The sequence below is a fragment of the Propithecus coquereli genome, unplaced genomic scaffold (genome assembly GCF_000956105.1).
Source record: "Propithecus coquereli isolate 6110/MARCELLA unplaced genomic scaffold, Pcoq_1.0 Scaffold423, whole genome shotgun sequence".
Lineage (NCBI taxonomy): Eukaryota > Metazoa > Chordata > Mammalia > Primates > Indriidae > Propithecus > Propithecus coquereli.
Window position 1 is genome coordinate 3,020,659 of NW_012149986.1, and position 20,113 is coordinate 3,040,771.

General features: G+C 39.6%; 1 protein-coding gene across 1 annotated transcript in view; it reads right to left on the reverse strand.

Moving 5' to 3' along the window:
• AUH (AU RNA binding protein/enoyl-CoA hydratase) overlaps window positions 1-20,113 on the reverse strand; it is a 187,223-nt gene that overhangs the window by 67,689 nt on the left and 99,421 nt on the right. Inside the window, exons 5-6 of the mRNA XM_012653576.1 lie at window positions 10,893-10,985; window positions 9,031-9,087 (exon numbers count right to left, since the gene is read on the reverse strand). Coding sequence (XP_012509030.1) covers window positions 9,031-9,087; window positions 10,893-10,985 — 150 coding nt within the window. The remainder of the gene's footprint in view (window positions 1-9,030; window positions 9,088-10,892; window positions 10,986-20,113) is intronic.

The window sequence follows — 20,113 nt, forward strand, 5'->3', positions numbered from 1 at the left end:
GTAAAAAGAACAAACTGGGAGGTATCAGTTTACCTGACTTTAAGCTGTACTACCAGGCTGTAGTGATTAAAACAGCTTGGTACTGGCACAAAAATAGAGTGTTCGCTTTTAAGGAAGTCACCTTAAGAAGCAATACACTAAACCCAACAATGCTGTTCATTGTTCACAATATTGGTAAAATGTTTGACATCATTTAAGCCTCTTTTTAAAATAAATCAGTCTTACTTTTGTTGTTACACTTTTCTTCTTCCTGAAATAGTATGACTTTATTCATCGGATTTGGCACAGAAAGATCTTTTGCTATTTATCAATCAAATTCGCCCTCACAGGACAAAGATGAGTCATTGCTGAGGATATTCAAAACGGTAAGCTCAGATTCTGATGGAAATTCTACAAGGATTTCAACAAAGGTTATAAACAAAGCTTTCCAAAATGACTACTGTGTTCAGGACCACATACACTCACAGGATTTAAAAATCCATCCTTACTTCATAGACACATCTTAAAACAGAGTTCCTGGAAAACATGCCAGAAGACTGCCTTATTGCTAAACACAGCCTCCAACGATGTGCGGCGATGCCTCCAGATCCCTCACCCCGGGCACGAGAAAACAAGACCAAACTGGAGGCACAAGCGCTCACGCACGCACACACTCACTCGTGCGTGCTCTCTCTCACACACACACACACACACACACACACACACACAATTTGGGGGAAAGCCAAGGTCAATAGTAATTACTAAAGATTCTTTCCCTCCCAAGTTTCTCACAGAATGCTAAGAAGTATACCCACTGTTACATACCACTTTAACCAAGTGATCAAAGTTATCACCAAAAGTGGGAGAACCTAACATTAAGTGACACATAATGAAATGCAAAATGAAATACACACCGCACTGCCCATTTAGTATTCTTGGTAAAACTTTTTAACCTAAACCTAACCATGAAGAAATACTAAGTGAAATCTGGAATATGCAAACCTCAGTAAGACGATTTGCCTGAATTCTTTTAAAAAGTTAGTGCTGGTTGGGGGATGGGGGAGATGTGGGTCAAAGGGTACCGACTGTCAGTTACACAGCAGGAGTAGTTCAAGAGATCTGCTGTGCACCACAGTGACCACAAGTAATCATACATTATGTACTTAAAAATTGCTAAGAGAATAGATTTTAAGTGTTCTCATCAAAAAAAAATAAGTATGTGAGGCATGTTAACTAGCTTAATTTAATCATTCCACAAGGTATATCTCTATTAAAACATCACATATACAACTGATACTCTCAATTAAAAAAAGGAAAACTTAATAATGTAAAAAATTGGTAAACAAGTATCATATTTCAAGTTAAAGGAAAGTTACCATCGCCAGTGATGAGACGCATGCACATCATGCAACCCCAATGGAATGCCCTGAACAGAATTTCTGTGGCATTCTTGTCAAAAATACATAATTCTAACCTAAGAAAAAGCATCAGACAAGCCCAAACTGACAGACATTGTATAAAATTATAGGCCAGCACTCTCCCACACTGTCCAGGTCGTTAAAGACAAATATATACTGAGAAACCCTCCAGATCACAAGAGACTAAAGAGACACAGCAACTCAATGCAACGGGAGGTCCTGGACCAGAAAAAGGACACTTGTGAGAAAGTGGTAGCATTTGAATAAGGTCTACAGATTAGTTAGTAATAACGTACCACTGTTAACTGTATGATTTTGATAACTGTGCTATAGTTACTTAAAGAAGATGTTAATATTTGAGAAAGTTGGGTAGACAGGAATGCTTTATATTATTTTTGCAACTAGTTTTTACGTCTGAAGTTATTTCAACATGAAAAGTTAAATAAAGACCACTGACAAAACAAAATTAGTGTTATAAAAAAAGAAAAAACATGGGGTACTCTTCTAGATTTGAAAAAAACCCCTAACCAGGATGCAGAATTCAAACAGGAAAACAAAACAAAACAAACAGCTATCGAAAACTAGAGAAATCTGAATATGGATCATATATTAAATGATACTACTTAATAAATTAATACTAATGTTCTCAGTCGTGATAATAGTGTTGGTTACATGAGAGATCATTCTTATTCTTAGAAAATACATGCTGAAATATTTAAAAGTTCACCTTGTTATAACAATGCAACTTATTTTGAAATGGTTCTGAGAGAGGATTTGGGGAGTGGAGTGAGAAAGAAAGGAGGAGGGATAGAGCCTGTGAAGGGCATAAAGATGTGTGTTTCATCGTGTTTGAAGTTTCCCAAAGTTTGAATATTTCAAAAAAAAGCTGGGAGGAATAAAAAAGAATCGACAGAGCAGTGCAAATACTAGGTATCTTGGCCACAGCAGTGTACACCCAAGCATGAAGCTCAATAATAGTTACCTTAGTTACAGTAAGGTTTCTCGACATAAACCCCAAAACCTCCAGTAGAAGAGGCAAGAAGACAAACCAGGAATAAGGGAATCTGCCACTATTTTCTGTACAAATTTAAAGAAATCTCCTAAATTGTCAAATGTCTTAATTCTCTGAATTTGCTGTATTTTGTTATCATAAATGTGTTAAAAGGTGGTATTGATTTAGGAAATATTTCTAAAACAGAATTTTATTTATGATATTTGCATATTCCATCAGTTGGGAAAAAAAGATAGAAAATACAAATGCTTTCTTAAAGGTGAGAGTATTGGAGAACTAGGGCTATATATTGCACAAAAATCCCAAATAAAATTTAGAATATTATAGGAAGGTTCAGGGGCAACAATTTTAATTATTTTTAAGTTGGCTAATACTTAATAACATTATATTTTGTATTTTATATTTGTAATCAAATATATAAATATTACAAATAAAAGTACTGAATTATATATCTGACAGTCAATTACATTCCATCTTTTAATTACATTTGATATAATTATTAGATACTATTTAAGAAAGTTCAGTTTTGTTTTAATATGTTTCTACATTCCTTCATATATTTCTTTTTATTAAACTATGTACTTTTAACAGTCACTTGATACTAAACATCCTTTCTAATAAAAACTGAAATTGAGAATATGAATTTAAAAACTGCATGATAGCAGTGGTCCATTAATACTCATGTTCACTAGGACTATTACTATCTCTTCAAAATAATTATTTTATAATGGAACTTTTAACAAAATTTATAAAACATACCTTTAAAATAAACATATTCCTATTCAGGCTCAAATAAAAAAAAAAAAAGAAAACTAAGTGCTATTTTTTGACAAATTGTTTCCCTGTGAATTGCTATCACAAAAGGCCATAAGTGATGATATCACAACCAGTAGCATCATGTTAACTCTTTTGTCTTTATCAAGTATATAGTTAATTCAAATGGGGCGGTAAAGTTTCATTTGGATTAACTTTCAAATGCTGCCCACTATGGAACTATGGACCTGTAACAACTCATTATTTGTCAGACTTATAACACACACATTTCCTAGATTAGCTGCAATTCATGTATTTACCCAAACATAATTTACTTCCTCCATTATATTAAAAAGGAAAATGAGGCACTTCTTATGTCCTCAGTATTCTCCCCGTACACGCATGCTCTCCACTTCTCTTCTATCCATCTTTTGGCGGCCAGCAGCTGCTCCCATCGGAGAGAAGGAAGAGCCGCGGCCGCTGGCGGTGGAGCAAGGGCCCCTGGTGTGGCTGGCCCTGCCCTAGAGATGACCCCTCGGTGCTCACGTGAGCATCTCTCACAGAAAGCAAGTGAAGTATCTCCTTTTAGCTCAAAGAGATCCACAGAGAAGGAAGAAAAAATTTAAGTGTAATCTACTGTGTCTATTATACAAAGTGCTTTGTAACAGTTAACAGAAATGTTTATAGCAAAAGGGAATATATCTCAGAAATCATTTTAGGTATATGGCAAAACTCACCAATTTATAAACAGAATTTTTTAAAATTCACATGAGGATCATCTACGAGAAAGAGAAAGAGGAAAAAAGGAGATGGCAAAAATACCTATGAATAAAAAAATCTGTGGGTAGATCAGAAGAGGATTTTTCTACATAAAAATTTCAGAATAGCTCCTTTAGGTAATACATATAAAAGCTTATTTAAAACAAACCTCTCTGCTATTTCAAAAAACAGGCTTTATGCAGGGTGCTTTAAGAAACATAATACTAATGTAAAAGTGAACAAAAATTCTATGTATACCTGTTTTTATCTAAATGTGAATATGTAGCCTCATATGTAATCAGATTCATTTTCATTAAAATATTCAATGCTACATAACATGTTATGACCTATGAACTTTAAAGCTTCACAACAGCTGGGCATTGTGGCTCACGCCTGTGATCCTAGCACTTTGGGAGGCTGAGGGAGGAGGATCATTTGAGGCCAGGAGTTTGAGACTAACCTGAGCAATATAGCAAGACTCCCCTAACTACAAAACATAGGAAAAGTAGCCAGGCATGGTGGCATACACCTGTAGTCCTAGCTACTTGAGAGGCTGAGGCAGAAAAACTACTTGAACCCAAGAGGTTGAGGTTCTAGTAAGCTATGATGACTCCACGGCACCCTAACCCCAGCAACAAAGAGAGATCTTGTCTCAAAAAAAAAATAAAAATAAAAAAAAAGCCTTCATAGCATTAAAAGAAGAACCAAAATATACTCTTTAGCCCCAGCAACAAAGAGAGATCTTGTCTCAAAAAAAAAATAAAAATAAAAAAAAAAGCTTCATAGCATTAAAAGAAGAACCAAAATATACTCTTTTCAATCAAATCTACAAAAAGTGGGTTCTAATTAATGCATCCATTATTGAAAAGGATCCTAAAGAACCTAAATATATTGGGGAAAAAGTTCTAATTTCTAGACCTCATATGGCATGGTGCAGTGCTCCATAAGAAGATGGAGGAAGTTAAAACTATCACCCTCATTGCTTTAGTGTAATCAATCTTTTCTTATCCAATCAAACCAAACAGTACTCTCATAGGACCATTCTACCTTCTGGTGGTTGTAACACAAAACATTTCACATTCAAGACACAGTAAATATCCAAATTACCAAATTCCTCTTGCTCCCACCCCTAATCTCTGCCAATTACTAACCCCATCCCCCCAAAATTACTTAAACGTCATTGTATTAGTTGCTGTAACAATTACCGCAAACCTGGTGGCTGTGAACAACAGAAACTTATTCTCTCACACTTTTGGCAGTCAGAAGTCCAAAAATCAAAGCATCTGCAGAGTTGGTTCCTTCAAGAGGCTGGGCGGAAATCCATTCCATTCCTCTCTCCACTAGCTTCTGGGGGCTGCCAGCGACCCTTCGCATTCCTTGGCTTGCAGATGTGTTACTCCACTGTTTCTGTCTTCATACTGCCTTCTCTTCTGTGTCTTCTCTTTCTTATGAGGACCCTTGGTACTGGATTTAAGGCACTCAAAGATAATCCAGGAGATGTCATCTCAAGATCCTTAATTACAACTGCAAAGACCTTTTTTCCAAATAAGGTCACATTCACGGGTTCCACGTTGGCATGTCTTTGGGTGAAAGAGGGGTGGTAGCATTTGACCCCCTATAGCCATTATCTTTCTGGGATTAGGTTCATCCTAATCACCAATAAATGCTTACTTCTTTAACAATTTCACATTCAAGACAAACACATAATGTCATCCTTTTTCTAAAGTTTATTTTATTTCACGTATTAGTTATCTAATAGCTCTTTTCAAGTGGATCCATTTCCTTATAAATCCTCCATCTCTTGTTTTCATTAGTCACCGTGAAAAAGGTAGGCATGCTAGAACAGGTAGGTATCAAATGCTTTTGGCCTACAAGAACAGCATTCTCATTGATTACCAAAGTAGAAAACTTAATCAGTCTTTGATCTGGGCAGTCTTCAATTTCACTGCAACCTATGTTTTAATTTCTACCTCTATATGCTAATTAGAATAAATACTCTTATAATTACAAGGTCAAACATACAATTTAACCTATTCACATGAAAACATGTCTGCCATATTCAACACTGACTTTAATTTTTACAGTTACTGTTATTTCGTTCATACACTAATAAGTTTCATTTATAATACATAAAAGGTACAAAAGGTTACCATAATATGTATATTCTAAAATGAAATCTACTTTTTGAAAGAATGACTTCAAAAAATGACAATATCTCCTAATTCTCTAAATCAAAAGGGCAAAAACTTCAGATTTATGTTTCATTATTAATGTTGGAAAGGTGCTTTCCTAAATGGCTCCTCGAACAGAAGGAGTTTACCTATGCTTTTCATAGGAACAGAAGCAGCAACACCTCTTCAGCTCCAAATTCAGGCTACCTGCTAACCCTAGAGACAGCACGAAGCCTGGGAAACCCTCTCTCCTCCACTCAGGATTTGACTCTGCATGAAGCCCTTGGTGAGGGAACACACATTTAAATGTAAACATAACAGTTTCAAAGTATCTGTGTAATCCTTTAAGAAAATAGATCCAAACAGTGATAACAATGTGACTAGCACAATAATTTAAAACTTAAGAACCACCATCTTCACCATTTACCTGAGCTCAGGGAGAGCACGCTGGCGTACCTCGTTTTATTGTGCTTTGCTTTACTGTGCTTCACAGATACTGGGTTTCTACAAATTGAGGTCTGCGGTAACCCTGTGTCCAGAAAATCTATCGGTGTCATTTTTCCAACAGCACGTGCTCACTTTGCGTCTCTGTTTCACATTTTGGTAATTCTCATACTATTTCAAATGTTTTCATTATTATTAGATTTGTTACGGTGATCAGGGATTTTTGACGTTACTACCGTAATTGTTTTGAGGCATCACAAACCACTTCCATAAGACAGTGAACTTAATGTTGTGTGTGTCCTGACTGCCCCACTGACCGGCTGTTTCCCCATCTTCTTCTTCTCCTCCCTATTCCCAGAGACACAGGATATTGAAATTAGACCAATTAGTAACACTACAATGGCCTCTATGTGTTCAAGTGAGAGAAAGAATCACACATCTCTCACTGGAAATCAAAAACTAGAAATGATTAAGCTTAGTGAGGAAGGCATGTTGAAAGCCACGACAGGCCAATAGCTGGGCCCTGCACCAGTTTGCCAAGCTGTGAATGCAAAGGAAAGTACTTAAGGGAAATTGAAAGTGCTACTGCAGTGAACACATGAACAATAAGAAAGTGAAACAGCCTTATCCCTGATGTGAAGAAAGTTTTAGTGATCTGAATAGCAGATCAAACTAGCCACAACATTTCCTTAAGCCAAAGCCTAATCCAGAGCAAAGCCCTAACTCTCTTTAATTCTAAAGTTAGAAGACACAGAGGTGAGGAAGCTGTAGAAAAAAAGTTGGAAACTAGCAGAGGTTGGTTCATGAGGTTTAAGGAAAGAAGCCGTCTCCATAACATAAAAGTACAAGGTGAAACAGCAAATGCTGATGGAGATGCTGCAGCAAGTTATCCAGAAGGTCTACCTTACTCAGAGCACTGATGAAGGCGGCTGCACTCAACAACAGATTTTCAATGTAGACAAAAGAGCCTTCTCTTGAAAGAAGATGTCATCCAGGACTTTCATAGCTAGAGAAGAGAAGTCAATGACTGGCTTCAAAGAACAGGCTGACTCTACTGTTAAGGACTAATGCAGCTGGTGACTCCTTTACCATTCCAAAAATCCTAGGGCCCTTGAAAACTATGCTAAATCAACTCAGCCTGTGCCCTATAAATGGAACAAGAAAGCCTAGATGACACCACATCTCTTTACAGCATGGTTTACTGAATATTTTAAGCCCACTGCTGAGACCTACCGCTCGGAAGATTCCTTACAAAATACTACTGCTCACTGGCAATGTGCACCTAGTCTCCCAAGAGCTCTGATGGAAAGGAACAAGGAGATTTAATGTTTTCATGCCTGCTGACAACATCCATTCTGTAGCCCATAGATCAAGAAGTAATTTCTACTTTCAAGTCTTATTTAAGAAATACATTTTATAAGGCTATAGCTACCAAAGATAGTGATTTCTCTGATGTATCTGGGCAAAGTAAATTGAAAACCTTCTGGAAAGGATTCACCATTCTAGGTGCCATTAAGAACATTTGTGATTCATGAGAGGAGGTCAAAATATCAACCTTAAAAGGAGTTTGGAAGAAGTTAATCCCCACATCCACAGATGACTTTGAGGAGTTCGAGACTTCAGTGGAAAAAGTAGCTGCAGATGTGGTGGAAACAGTGAGAGAACTAGAATTAGAAGTGCCCAAAGGTAAGACTGAATTGCTGCTATTTTATGATCAAACTTGAACAGATGAGGATTTGTTTCTTACGGATGAGCAAAGAAAGTGGTTTCTTGAGACAGAATCTAGTCCTGGTGAAGATGCTGTGAACATTTTTGAAATGACAAAAAGGAGTCAGAGTATCATATAAACTTAGTTGATAAAGTAGTTGTAGGGTTTGGGAGAATTGACTCCAATTTTGAAATAAGTTCTACTGTGCTATCAAACAGCATCACAAGCCACAAAGAAATCTCTTGTGAAAGAAAGAGTCAATCGATGCAGCAAACTTCATTGTTCTTATTTGAAGAAAGTGCCACAACCAACCCAACTTTCAGCTACTACCACCCTTCCCAGCCAGCAGCCACCAACACTGAGGCAAGACCCACTGCAACAGACTGTGGCTCCCTAAAGGCTCAGATGATTCATCGTTAGCATTTTTTAGCAATCAAATATTTTTAAATTAAGGCATCTGCAGTATATTTTTAGACATAATGCTACTGCACACTTAACAGACTACAGTATACTGTCAGCGTAACTTTTACATGTGCTGGGAAACCAAAAAATCTGTGCGAATCACTTTATTGCAACATTTGCTTTATTGCGGTGGTCTGGAACCAAGCTGGCAATATCTCTGAGGTGTGCCTATATTTGAATAGGGACTCTGCCAGAGGAGCAAACAATACAGCATTCGTCTCTTTACCTAAAACGCTGCTTTTCTAATTAATGTGTTTTTGCCTTATGTCGTGTTTCTAAGAACAAATCAAGGGTACTGAGAGATGAACGGTGAACAACTCATACCTCCACCAGGAATAATTGCCAACTTTGTTTCAACCAGGCCCATTTTTGCAGACGAAGCTAAAAGGAAAGAAAGAAAATTTAGTACCATCCATATCATCACACTCAAATGTGACTACTTGAAAAGTTAAGAAGATACAATGAAAGTATTGTTTACTAATTAAATTGGTGGCACAAATTTTTAAAAATTCACTTCAAAAAGCATTCAGTTATGGAAATAAATACTCAAAATAACATACATTAGGAGAGTCACACAACATTTTTTGTGAAAAATTGCTTGGCAGTGAATTGATTTTTGATGCAGAAAGACCACAGCTGAAACTACATTATAAGACCTGATACTGCCCAGTCCTAGTTGAAGGATTAGATCCCATTAATTATTCAGGATGAGGAGAGAGGCTGTGTCTGACAAGTATGAATTCTTTAGTGGCCTTAATATAGACCCCCAGACCAAACGGCTTAGTATATCATATCAGATACGGCAACTTTTCAAGACTAAGTCTCTAGCTACTTTCTGACAAATGGTTTTACCATTCTGAGCTGGATGGGGTTCCTCTTTTCATTTTGTTTTCATAGCTACTTTAAAATATCTTAATTATTTCTTTATTTGCATAGCCAAATGTACTTAAACTACTTTCCATATCCTAATTCTCAGATCCTGCATTCTTTTAGAAATGGATTACATAATATCTTATCTTTTCAATTTAAAACCCAGTGATTTCATCACAAGAAAACAGGGACCTGAAATAAGTGAAAAGGAGGAAAAAGTATACCTAGACTGGCAGCTCCAAATCCCAAGAAACTGTCACAGAAAATTAAAAACTGAATTATGTTGACTCAACTTTTAATATGAGATCACATTGGAAGTGACAGTGGGAACCGAAGGAAGAACAGTGACACCTCTGTCTGTAATGCCCATGTCTCAGTCTGGACAGCGAGGACGCTGGCAGAGCCGAGACTATGAAGTACAGTGTCCACAACAATACACGGCAGATCCAGTCTGAGCAAGAGCGAGACTCGTCTCTACACAAAAGAGAAAAATTAGCCAGGCGTGGTGGCGTGTGCCTGTAGTCCCAGCTACTCTAGAGGCTGAGGCAGGAGGATAGCTTGAGCCCAGGAGTTTGAGGTTGCTGTGAACTGTGATGATGCCACGGCACTCTAGCCCAGGTGACAGAGCGAGACTCTGTCTCAAACAAAAGCAACCCATGGCAGAGCAGCACACACTGCTCCAGCGAAACAGTGAGGGCTGCGATGCCAGGCAGCCTGGGCTCATGGTCCAGCCAGTCACTTCTCTGGGGCTTGTTGCTGCCCCTTTCTCTGCTCCAGCCTCCTCCTGCACCTGAAAGCACCCACTCCTGCAACTGTGAGGGAGACGGAGGGACTGAGCACCAGTCAAGCGCAGAAGGGCCCTCAGCACCAGCCCGCGGGCAGTGAGAGCACATCCACCTCACACAGTCCTCAGAGACCACTGAGAAAGAAAGAACTTCAAGGATTGAGTTATTATCCCTGTACCCAACAGTGATTAGCCTTGGCCTAAGCACATCCATAGATAAAGTCACTTAATCTGCACAACACCAAAAGTCATTTCCCCCCCCCGTTCCCTCTAAAGAGAAAGAAACATGTCTAAAAAGGGCAGGACCTATGGTTCAAACTCAATTCTATCTGACTCAAATTCTGGCAAGAAACAATGAAAGACTGCTTTTGTAAGTGAGAATTTTAAATACACTATAAAGCCCAACAGGTGACTTTTAAAAAAAATGTTCCACTAAACAACAGGAAGCAGAATAAAATATTTGCAATTATCTGAAGAATAAACACAAACTTCATTCTTAAAAAATTATGTTTTTAACAGGATGAATTCTCACCTGCTACTCGTATATCACACGCCAAAGCCAGTTCGAGACCACCACCTAACGCGAGTCCGTCTATCGCTGCGATCGTCGGCACTGGAAGATTAGCTGAAATGCAAAGCAAATGTTATCCTCCTTCAATAAGATCATTACCTCACTGTGTGATTCACTGTAAACTTTTTTCTGTGAATGTATTTTTTAAATGAGATATCATCATATACAGACTTGTGTACCCCTTTGCCTTTAACAAAATATAAGCATCTCCGTAATTCTTTAAAACATTATATAATGATTGTATAGTGTTCCATCACATAAGTGTGCAGTGTCTTTAAACCTTTCCATATTATTTAAATACTTTCGTAAATATTTTTTGTTAAATTAATGGAATCATAGTCCTATGACCTCTTAATCTTAGAGCCTAAAGTTTTCTACAAGATGTTTGGTTTGTACAAATTTCAAGTTGAAATGACTTATGTATAATTGTGAAATTTATGATCCTTTACTCCAGTGCTCAGAATGAAAGAGTCTCGTTCAAAGGAGTGACATCTGCCCAGACAAGAAAGAAAAAGCACTTGCTGTGGCATCGGCCTGCAAGCCCTGGCACTCGGGCGGCAGCACTGCACTGCGAACGGAGCTGGCAAACCAGCAGGCTCTGCCACTCAGCGGCAAGGCGCCCTAAGGCCTGCCCAGAAGCACGACTGGGAAGGGGTCGACCAGTCACAGAACTCAAAGCTATTAACAGACTTTCGTGAGTCTAGAAACAGAGTATTAGCACGACTTTTGTAAATTAGAATATACAGATTTCATTTTTATAACTAGCTCAAAAAGTAACTGGTTATATTATTCAGTGAAGCAGAACGCTTTCTATTAATTTCATTTTTGACTGTAGGAATGTGAAGCTAGGCTGGCCAACCTTAATATATAAACAGAATGTGGATTTTAAAAACGACCATCCCCCAAAATCTCTCTCTTTCATGGGTATTCTGATACGTGAAATGTCCCAAACAGAGGCTCACTCCTTGACCCATTTTAAAATACACAAGTTTGCTGGAGTACACTAAGCCTTACTTATTCACATGCATAGGAGTTCATCAGATTTATTCTGAGATCAAGCCTGAAAAGGCTGGGGAGGAGCACATACATGCAACTGCCGCCAGAGGCAGGAGCACGCCTGGAAGAACAAGGGTAGATGGGCTTGCTTTGGGTCGTATTTCACTATCTGTACCTGTTTGAACAGTTAGGGGGAGGTAGGGACTTAAAAGGACAGGACAAAATCAAAATGTGCTTTCCAGCACTCTATGCAAAGAAAATAACAGACAGCTATGTCAGCTTTACTGTGTAAATGAGAGTAATGTATAAACAGTATCTAGTAAATTGATCTGGAAAAAAAAAGAAAAGAAAAATCAATAAAGTAATACGATGACAAGTTAATCTGAGTGGTTCCCAAGGTCATCTCAAGCTACAAGTAAAACGGAACCACTTCTTTATCCTCTCTCCACCCATCTTTCCTCCTAAAAACTTGGCTAGAGAGATTATCTATTTCCAGACTCTCTCAATCCGGACCTCTCCAATTTCAAGTGTCTCCCATGGAAACCTTTCCTTAGGCCTTGCTAAGGCCCTCCAGCTCATCCTTTACAGAGTAGCTTGTGGGGGGAATACAGTAAATCCACGGTGCCCGGACCCACTCACCTCCAACCCACCGAGGCTGTTCCTGCCCCAGTTACTGGCAACATCGCAGTGTTGTCCCACAGCCTGTGGACAACATTCAGTCCCTATTAGATGTATTGTCCCTGGAGGTCAGAGACATTCACCCTGGACGCCTCCTCCCTCAGATCCACTCAATTCCAGGTTTAAGCTGATCACCAACAGCCTGCTGGGTCCCTCACCTTTCCATCTGCCTCCGGTATTTCTCAGCCTTTTTCTTCTCTCAATACAAGCTCTATCCAGGAGGTCTCATTCTCATCTACAAATTTTACTACCTATAATACCAATGATGTCCAAATCTCTAGCGCAAACCCAAATTTCTCTCCAAACTATGTCTATACAGCCACCAGCCTATTAGACATACCCACTTTATGCTTTATCATGCCAATCCCATGTCTTCTCAATTCTCCTTCTGTAACAGATTCTATTTCAGTCAGGAGCACCTCCATTCACCAAGTCCCAGATGTTCTCCTTTCAGATGCCCTTATATCCAATTATTTTCCAAGTCCTGACAGCTCACAAATCTCTAAGTTCCCATCCCTTTTCTACTGCCAGAGTTCTGGGTCCCATCATTTCTCGCCAGCAAGAAGTGCCCAATTGGTCTTCACCTGCAATTTGCAGCCTTCTGATGCATCTTCCACATTTCCTATAGGGTGATCTTTCTAAAACGCAAACACAGTTATGCTAGTTCCGTATTTAAAACTTATTCCACCTTCAGGATAAAAATAGAATAAACTTTAAGCATGCCATGGGAGGCTCCCAGAACTAGGTTCTGCCCACCTGTCTAGTCTTTTATCCAACCTCAGAAAGATACTCTGTTCCAGCCCCAAACTATTTAAAGCCTCCGAGAAGTCATTGCCATGCAAGATTCTACGTGTACAGAAGCTGCAGCTCCACCTGCAATGCCAAGCTAGCCCCCACTTGTCTTCCATGGCTCAAATGTCCCTTCCTTCACGCTTCCATGGCACTCTACACACATTTTCCTATCAGAGACTTCACTGTCACACTGCTCATCCGAAACAAAGATCGGCAGCACATCAGTGCTGCTCCGTAACATCCTTACCACCCTGGGACAGACCTCGAGGGTTTTCACTGCCTCCTCCCCCTCTACGACATTAAACCTGACATTTTGCCTACTTTTATTATTAACCTCTTTTGTTTGATACTTTAAAGAAATAAAATAAACAAGTGCAGTCCTACAGAGCTACGGGGAAGAATTACAAAGAGTTCTGAGCTGGAGAGAGCAGCGGCAGAGAAAGAGTGGGTATGCTCTCTCTGCTGTGAGTGCTGAAGGCACGCACCAAGCAGCTGCTAGAGACTGTGATATTATGAAATACATATTTGGTCTTCATCCTTGTTTCCGACGCACAGCCCTTAGAACCTTTGGCATCTCCAGAGTGATACGAGTATCTTTAGCATGCTAATAAGATGACTGGTGGCTGGGGGACCCTAGGTAGCTTCACGATGGGGGCTGGTCTCCAGAAAGACCAAGGCAGGATTAACGGGTTTAGATTTCCAGCCCCATCCCCAACCTGCTGGGAGTGGACAGAGACAGAAGGTTAAGCCCATCACCAACAGCCAATGATTTAATCAATTGTGACTACTGAATGAGGCCTCCATAAAAACCTAATTGACAAGGTTTGGATGGGCTTCTGGATACTGAACATGAGGAGACACTGGGAGGGTGGTCCAGAGAGGACACGGACACTCCGCGCCCTTCCCCCATGCCTCACTCTATGCATCTCTTCATCTGCTGTTCATTTGTATCCTCTGTAATATCCTTTATAATAAATGGGTGAATATAAGTAAAGTATTTCCCTGAGTTCTGCGAATGCTCCAGCAAATTAACCAAAACCAAGGAGGAGGTTGTGGAAAGCACTGATATGTTTGTTGCCAGTCAGAAGTACAGGTGACAACCTACTACTTACAACCGGGACCTGAAATGCGGGCAGTCTTGGGGGACTAAGCCCTCGACCTGTGGGACCTGACGCCATCTCCAGGTGGGAATTAGAGGACACCCGGCTGGTGTCCACTAGACAATCCCTACAGAATTGCGTGCTTGCTGTGTGGGGGGAAAACCCACACACATCTGGCCACAGAAGAGTTCTGTGTTGTACTGTTGTGTATGAAATTAAAACACAAAGTATTTTTCCTATCTCTTTATAAGCCAACTGACTCCTCAAGAAAGAGCAGCAACAAAAGTGGTTTCAACAGCCTCCAAAACCATGCACAGGCCAAAAACATCTGCACTGCCAAGGCTAAAACTGAGCTCCAGTTTCAGAAAATCCACCCAGAGTAAGCAGGTGTCATCTCATATTCCTTAGATTTTTCCCTAGAAATGGAAACAAAGTGACGTGACATATATGGAAAGAGAAATTTTTCTTTACATCAAATTGTGCACTGAAAATGAAGGCCAACAGAAAGTCAGTTGACCGTAAACTGCGACAGTAACAATCCATACCTGCCCAGTCCCTGGCGCACGACAGATAGAACGCAGGAGACTGTAATTCCTGGTCATCCAGTGTCCTTAACACTGCAGCACAAAGGGACCGCCGCCTCAGAAAGAGTTTGAGGCTTTGCCCTGCATTTTTATTAGTTAATATTCTCAAATAAACATCGTACTTAAATATCACACTCCGTCAATAGAAAGTTAAAAAGCATTACTTCTTTAGAAGTATGTCATTAAAATAAAAAGATTTAATGCATAAAAAGCACTTAAATGAAACTGATTAATGAGCATACGCCCCTTGTGAGAGTTGCTGTAAGAAACAAACTTATGACGTTAATAAAAGGAAAGGGGGAGGGCACATGTTGAGTGGAAAGGTTTCAGGTGCCGCGTGAATCCAGCGTGGCGGTGACACGGGCGTGGCAGGAGCCGAGGAGTGAACGGTGTGAATGTGCCCAGGCAGGGCGGGCGGGGCTGACAGGAGTCCGCTCGTGCTCAGGTTTTCATGACTCTGTATGGAGACGATATAATGCTTTCCCTATATGTTTATACTTTTTGTAATTAATAAAAATTATTTTTAAATTTAATAGTGAAGAATTTGAGAAATTAAGTTTCTCAAGGGGATAAAAATTTTTTGACCCCTTGAGAAATTTTAAAATTCCAGGGCTTGCTTTGCTTTGTAAAGGCCTGTGCCCAGGGTCACTATAAAGCAGCCAGACAGCCTGGGTGCCAAGAGATGCATCAGAGGTGAGGGCTGGGGGCCTGCAGACGGGAGACGGGAGTTCCAAGAGCAAGACGACTCAGGCACCACAGGCCCTATAACTTACGAGAAATATATAAGACAAAATGACAAAAAATTGGGGGTCCTTATACAAAAAGAACAAGGAAAACAGGATACTAATATTCTCAAATTATTAAACAGGTTAACTACTTGGTACTTCCAAATACCAATTAATTAAATTAGCATTGTAGAAAGCTGTCATAAATATTTTCCTACTAAAGAATTAAGTAGAACAGCTTAATTAGTATTCAATGGGTAGGTAATTAAATATTAGCTACTTTATATATTATAAATTCTAAAGCTATACATAATCCTAATTTTCCCCTGAAAGATGTTTGTCTTAGTTAACTTTTTTTTTTTTTATTTCAGTATATTATGGGGGTACAGATGTTTAGGTTATGTATGTTGCCCTTGCCACCCCTCCCCCCAAGTCCGAGTTTCAAATATGTCCATTCTTCGGGTGGTGCGCATTGCACTCTTTGTGTATGCATATACCCGTCCCCTTAGTTAACTTTTTTTAGGAAAATATTCATCATCTCAAAGCGCGTGCTAGTTTCATAGTTACCTGATATGCTTGGGTTTGTTTTTGTTTGTTACATCTACTATTTCTTCTACGTGGAAGCACTTAATCATAGAGGAAACTCAATAAAACACACCTTTAGAAAGGCAGATTATCAGTTTCAAAGAGATGAAGGACTATCAGAATGGCAGTTGTCCACAAACGCAAATGAACGTAACAGGACTGCAAATCCAATGAGCAATGGCTACTCCCAACAGTAACAGGAAGAAATGATGACTCAGTATGTTATGTAACCAACAGGATCAGATACTATTTTGAGTTTTGTACCAGGAAATGAGCCAGGTGTGACAAAGAAGATAATAATCCTTTGAAATGCTCCTAAAAATATAATTACAGCAAACAATTAAACAGTTTGCTATTTTAAGAGGGAGGACAAAGCAGCTGTAAGGAAGGCCTCTAGCTCACGTCAGTAGTTTGCAGGACCCCAGGGCCTAGGACAACAGGAATCAGAGGGCTATGAATGTGGGGAAAATGCAAGTATCTACTTTCAGCTCTCAAATAATACAGCATATAATGTAAGTTACTTGTATCCTTTTAGAAAAATATAAACAATTTATTAAGGAAAAATGCTGGTGTCAAACAGGATTTTTTAAATTTGGTTTTGCTTAGAAAATAATGTTCCTGTGCAAAACGGAGAAATCAAGTATGTAAACAAAAAGGCCCCTTGTAGTATGCTGGAAGTCTGAATATTGAAATCTTTCAAGAAGAACAGAAATAAAATCAAAGTTAACTGAAAATTACAATAAATTCCTAATTATCAGCTAAAATTTCATGTAACATCATTATGATCTCCCATTCCTGTCACTGGGTTTTAAAGAAACCACAAAAACAAAATAAGCCCTGAGCAAAGCCACAGGCTGCGCCTCAGCTCTCCGGCAGGCCCGCGTGCCGCTGCGCAAGGAGCCAGCCCGGGAGCCAGCAGACACAGCAGTGGCGAGGGCTGGGCCTGCAGCTCTTGGACAGGAGTTCCAAGAGCAAGAAGCCTCAGGCACCACAGGCCTGAAACAGAGCACGTGTCCAACACCTCGATTCCAACACTGAGTTAAAATCCAAATAAAATGGAGAAACTCTACAACTTGTGATGAAAAACTAATAATCAAATGGCAGCAATATTCCTTACAGAAGGTGTCACTGTATCAAGAACAACTTGCTGAAAGCTAGCATTTCCTCCTACATGCATTTTTACACAGGTATTTTGGGGCTGTATCAATTCATATAGCAAAGAAAAATAAATTTACTTTTCTACTAGGGGAAAAAAGAGGAAAAAACGGCCTACCTTTCTATATACACATGGATGGATCTAGCAAATATTATAAAGTTCTTACTATGTGTGGCCACTGTCCTAGGAACCTTACAAATATTATTTGAACTTCCTATCAGCCTTATGATATAAGAACTGTCATGACCTTCATTTCACACATGAGGAATACCGAGGCAGAGAGGAGTTGCTGTTACTTGCCTGGAACTGCCACACCTTGAGTACAGGTGCTCTGGTTCAGGGCCTGGCTCTTAACCATCACTGCCTATCACTGATCCTCACACCCCAGACCCAGAGTCCCAAAGGAAGGATTCAACATTGTAAGCCATCCTCTCATCCTTCCCCTAAGGGCCCCCAACCAGGTGTCTGAGAAAAGGGAAATGCCAAGGCTCCACAGGGAGTCTGACAGCACACTGGCTTTGTGCTCCCCTAATTCCTGGAGACCCAGAGCAACAGCACAGTTCACTGGGTCCAACTATGGGAACCTCGGTAACTGGATGCAAAGCACTGTGAACTAAAACAAAATCTTAAGGCTCCCCGCAAGAGGCTGACTGATTGGACCTGCTCTTGGCCAAGGGGCTATCCCAAAACTAAATTGCCTGCCATGAAGAGGGAGGTCAGACATGCCTCATCATGTCCCCTCCCTTCTTGAGGGCATCCTTTGTAACCCATTAACAGGCCTAAGGCTATGCAAGAAAAACCTGCAGGTCCTCAATTTACACAACTGATCTATGTCTGGTGGCTTATCTCTGATAAAAGCTCCTATGTTAGAACATTCCAATGCTTTAGACAAAACTTCCTGTCTTTAACCAATTACAACTCAAAGAATATTTATACCCACCTATAACTTGTAAGCCCTGCCCCCCCACCTTCGAGATGGCCCACCTTTTCGGGTCAAACTAATGTATGCCTCCCACATATTGATTCATGACTTTACCTCTAAGCCCTGTCTCCTTGAAATGTATAAAACCAAACTGTAACCCAGCCACAGTGAGTCCACTTGCTCAAGACTTCTTGGGTGTGGCTCTGGGTCGTGGTCCTCAAATTTGGCTCAGAATAAATTTTTTTAACATTATTTTACAGAGTTTGGCCTTTTTTCCATTAACAACACCTGTCAGTTGTCTGTAATCAAGTTCTGACTTGAGAACTTGGGAAGCTCCAAAGCCATGGTGTGGCAGGGCCCCAGTACATGATTGTGTAGGCTACTAACGCAAGAAGGGTCAACCCCAGAACATCTCTTTGCTACCAAAACTCCAAATCAAATAAAGCCTCTCTGGAGGAAACACAGAGATGGGAGCCTGGCAGGGTTAAGTCCCCACACATTCCCACTCAGCAACCTTATCTGGAAGGTTACATTTATTAATGGAACTGAGTAATGACTTCCACTGTTGGCTGCTGTTACACCTGTAAAAAAATCTCCTGGCACTTAAAATGCTGCTTAACATGGCAAATATAGTTACTTCCATTTCTGATAAAAAGATAACACTATAAGTAGCTTACTTTCATCCGGCAGGAAAGAAATACATACACCATTACTGCCTTGCTTCACTAACTCTCAGGCTCTATACTCCTGCTATTTCAAAGTGTGGTTTGTATACCAGTAGCATTAGCATCACCTGTAAGCTTGTTAAAAACGTAAAATTCCAGGTCCCACCCCAGACCCATTGAACCAGAATCCACATTCTTAACAAGGCCCCGAGGTGACTTATACACATAAAGTTTGAAGAGTTCTGGATACCTAAGCTAATCCACAGAGAACTTGACAATCTGGCCATCCACAGTATAAAGCACTGATTCACTACACTGATAACGCTACTGTCTTGATCTGTAAAAGTAGCAGCTTTACATGCAACAGCCCAGAACTGGACACAAACCAAATATCCATCACGTGGTACATCGTGCAATGGAACACTACTCAGCAATAAAAAGGAACTATTATTGGTACATGATACAAGACGGATGAATCAAAAAAAAACTATGCTAGTGAAATATATACAAAAATACATACTGTGTTCCATTTATTCTAAGATGTGGACATTAGTTAATAGTGATAGAAAGCAAGTCCAGTAATTGCCTGCGGACGGTGGGGAGCAGTAGGGAGGGGCAAGAGAAAGGACTGCAAAGGCCATGCGGACATTTCTGGGGGTAATGGACATATTCATTATCTTCATTGTGGTGATGTTTTCACAAGTCAAAAGTTATCAAACTGTACACTTTAATATGTGCAATTTGTTTTATGTCATTATATCTCAATAAAGCTATTTTTTAAAAAATTATATGACCTGATTGATACGAAAATGATAAAGCCAACAAAAGAAAGTACATTGATTTCCTAATCTTTTATAGACAAGAGTTGATGGAGAGATATATTAGTAATTTAAAACTTATAAACCAAGTAACAGAAGTATGAGTAAATTTAAAATTAGAGCAACTCCTCCATTATCTGTGGTTTCACTTTTTGGGGTTT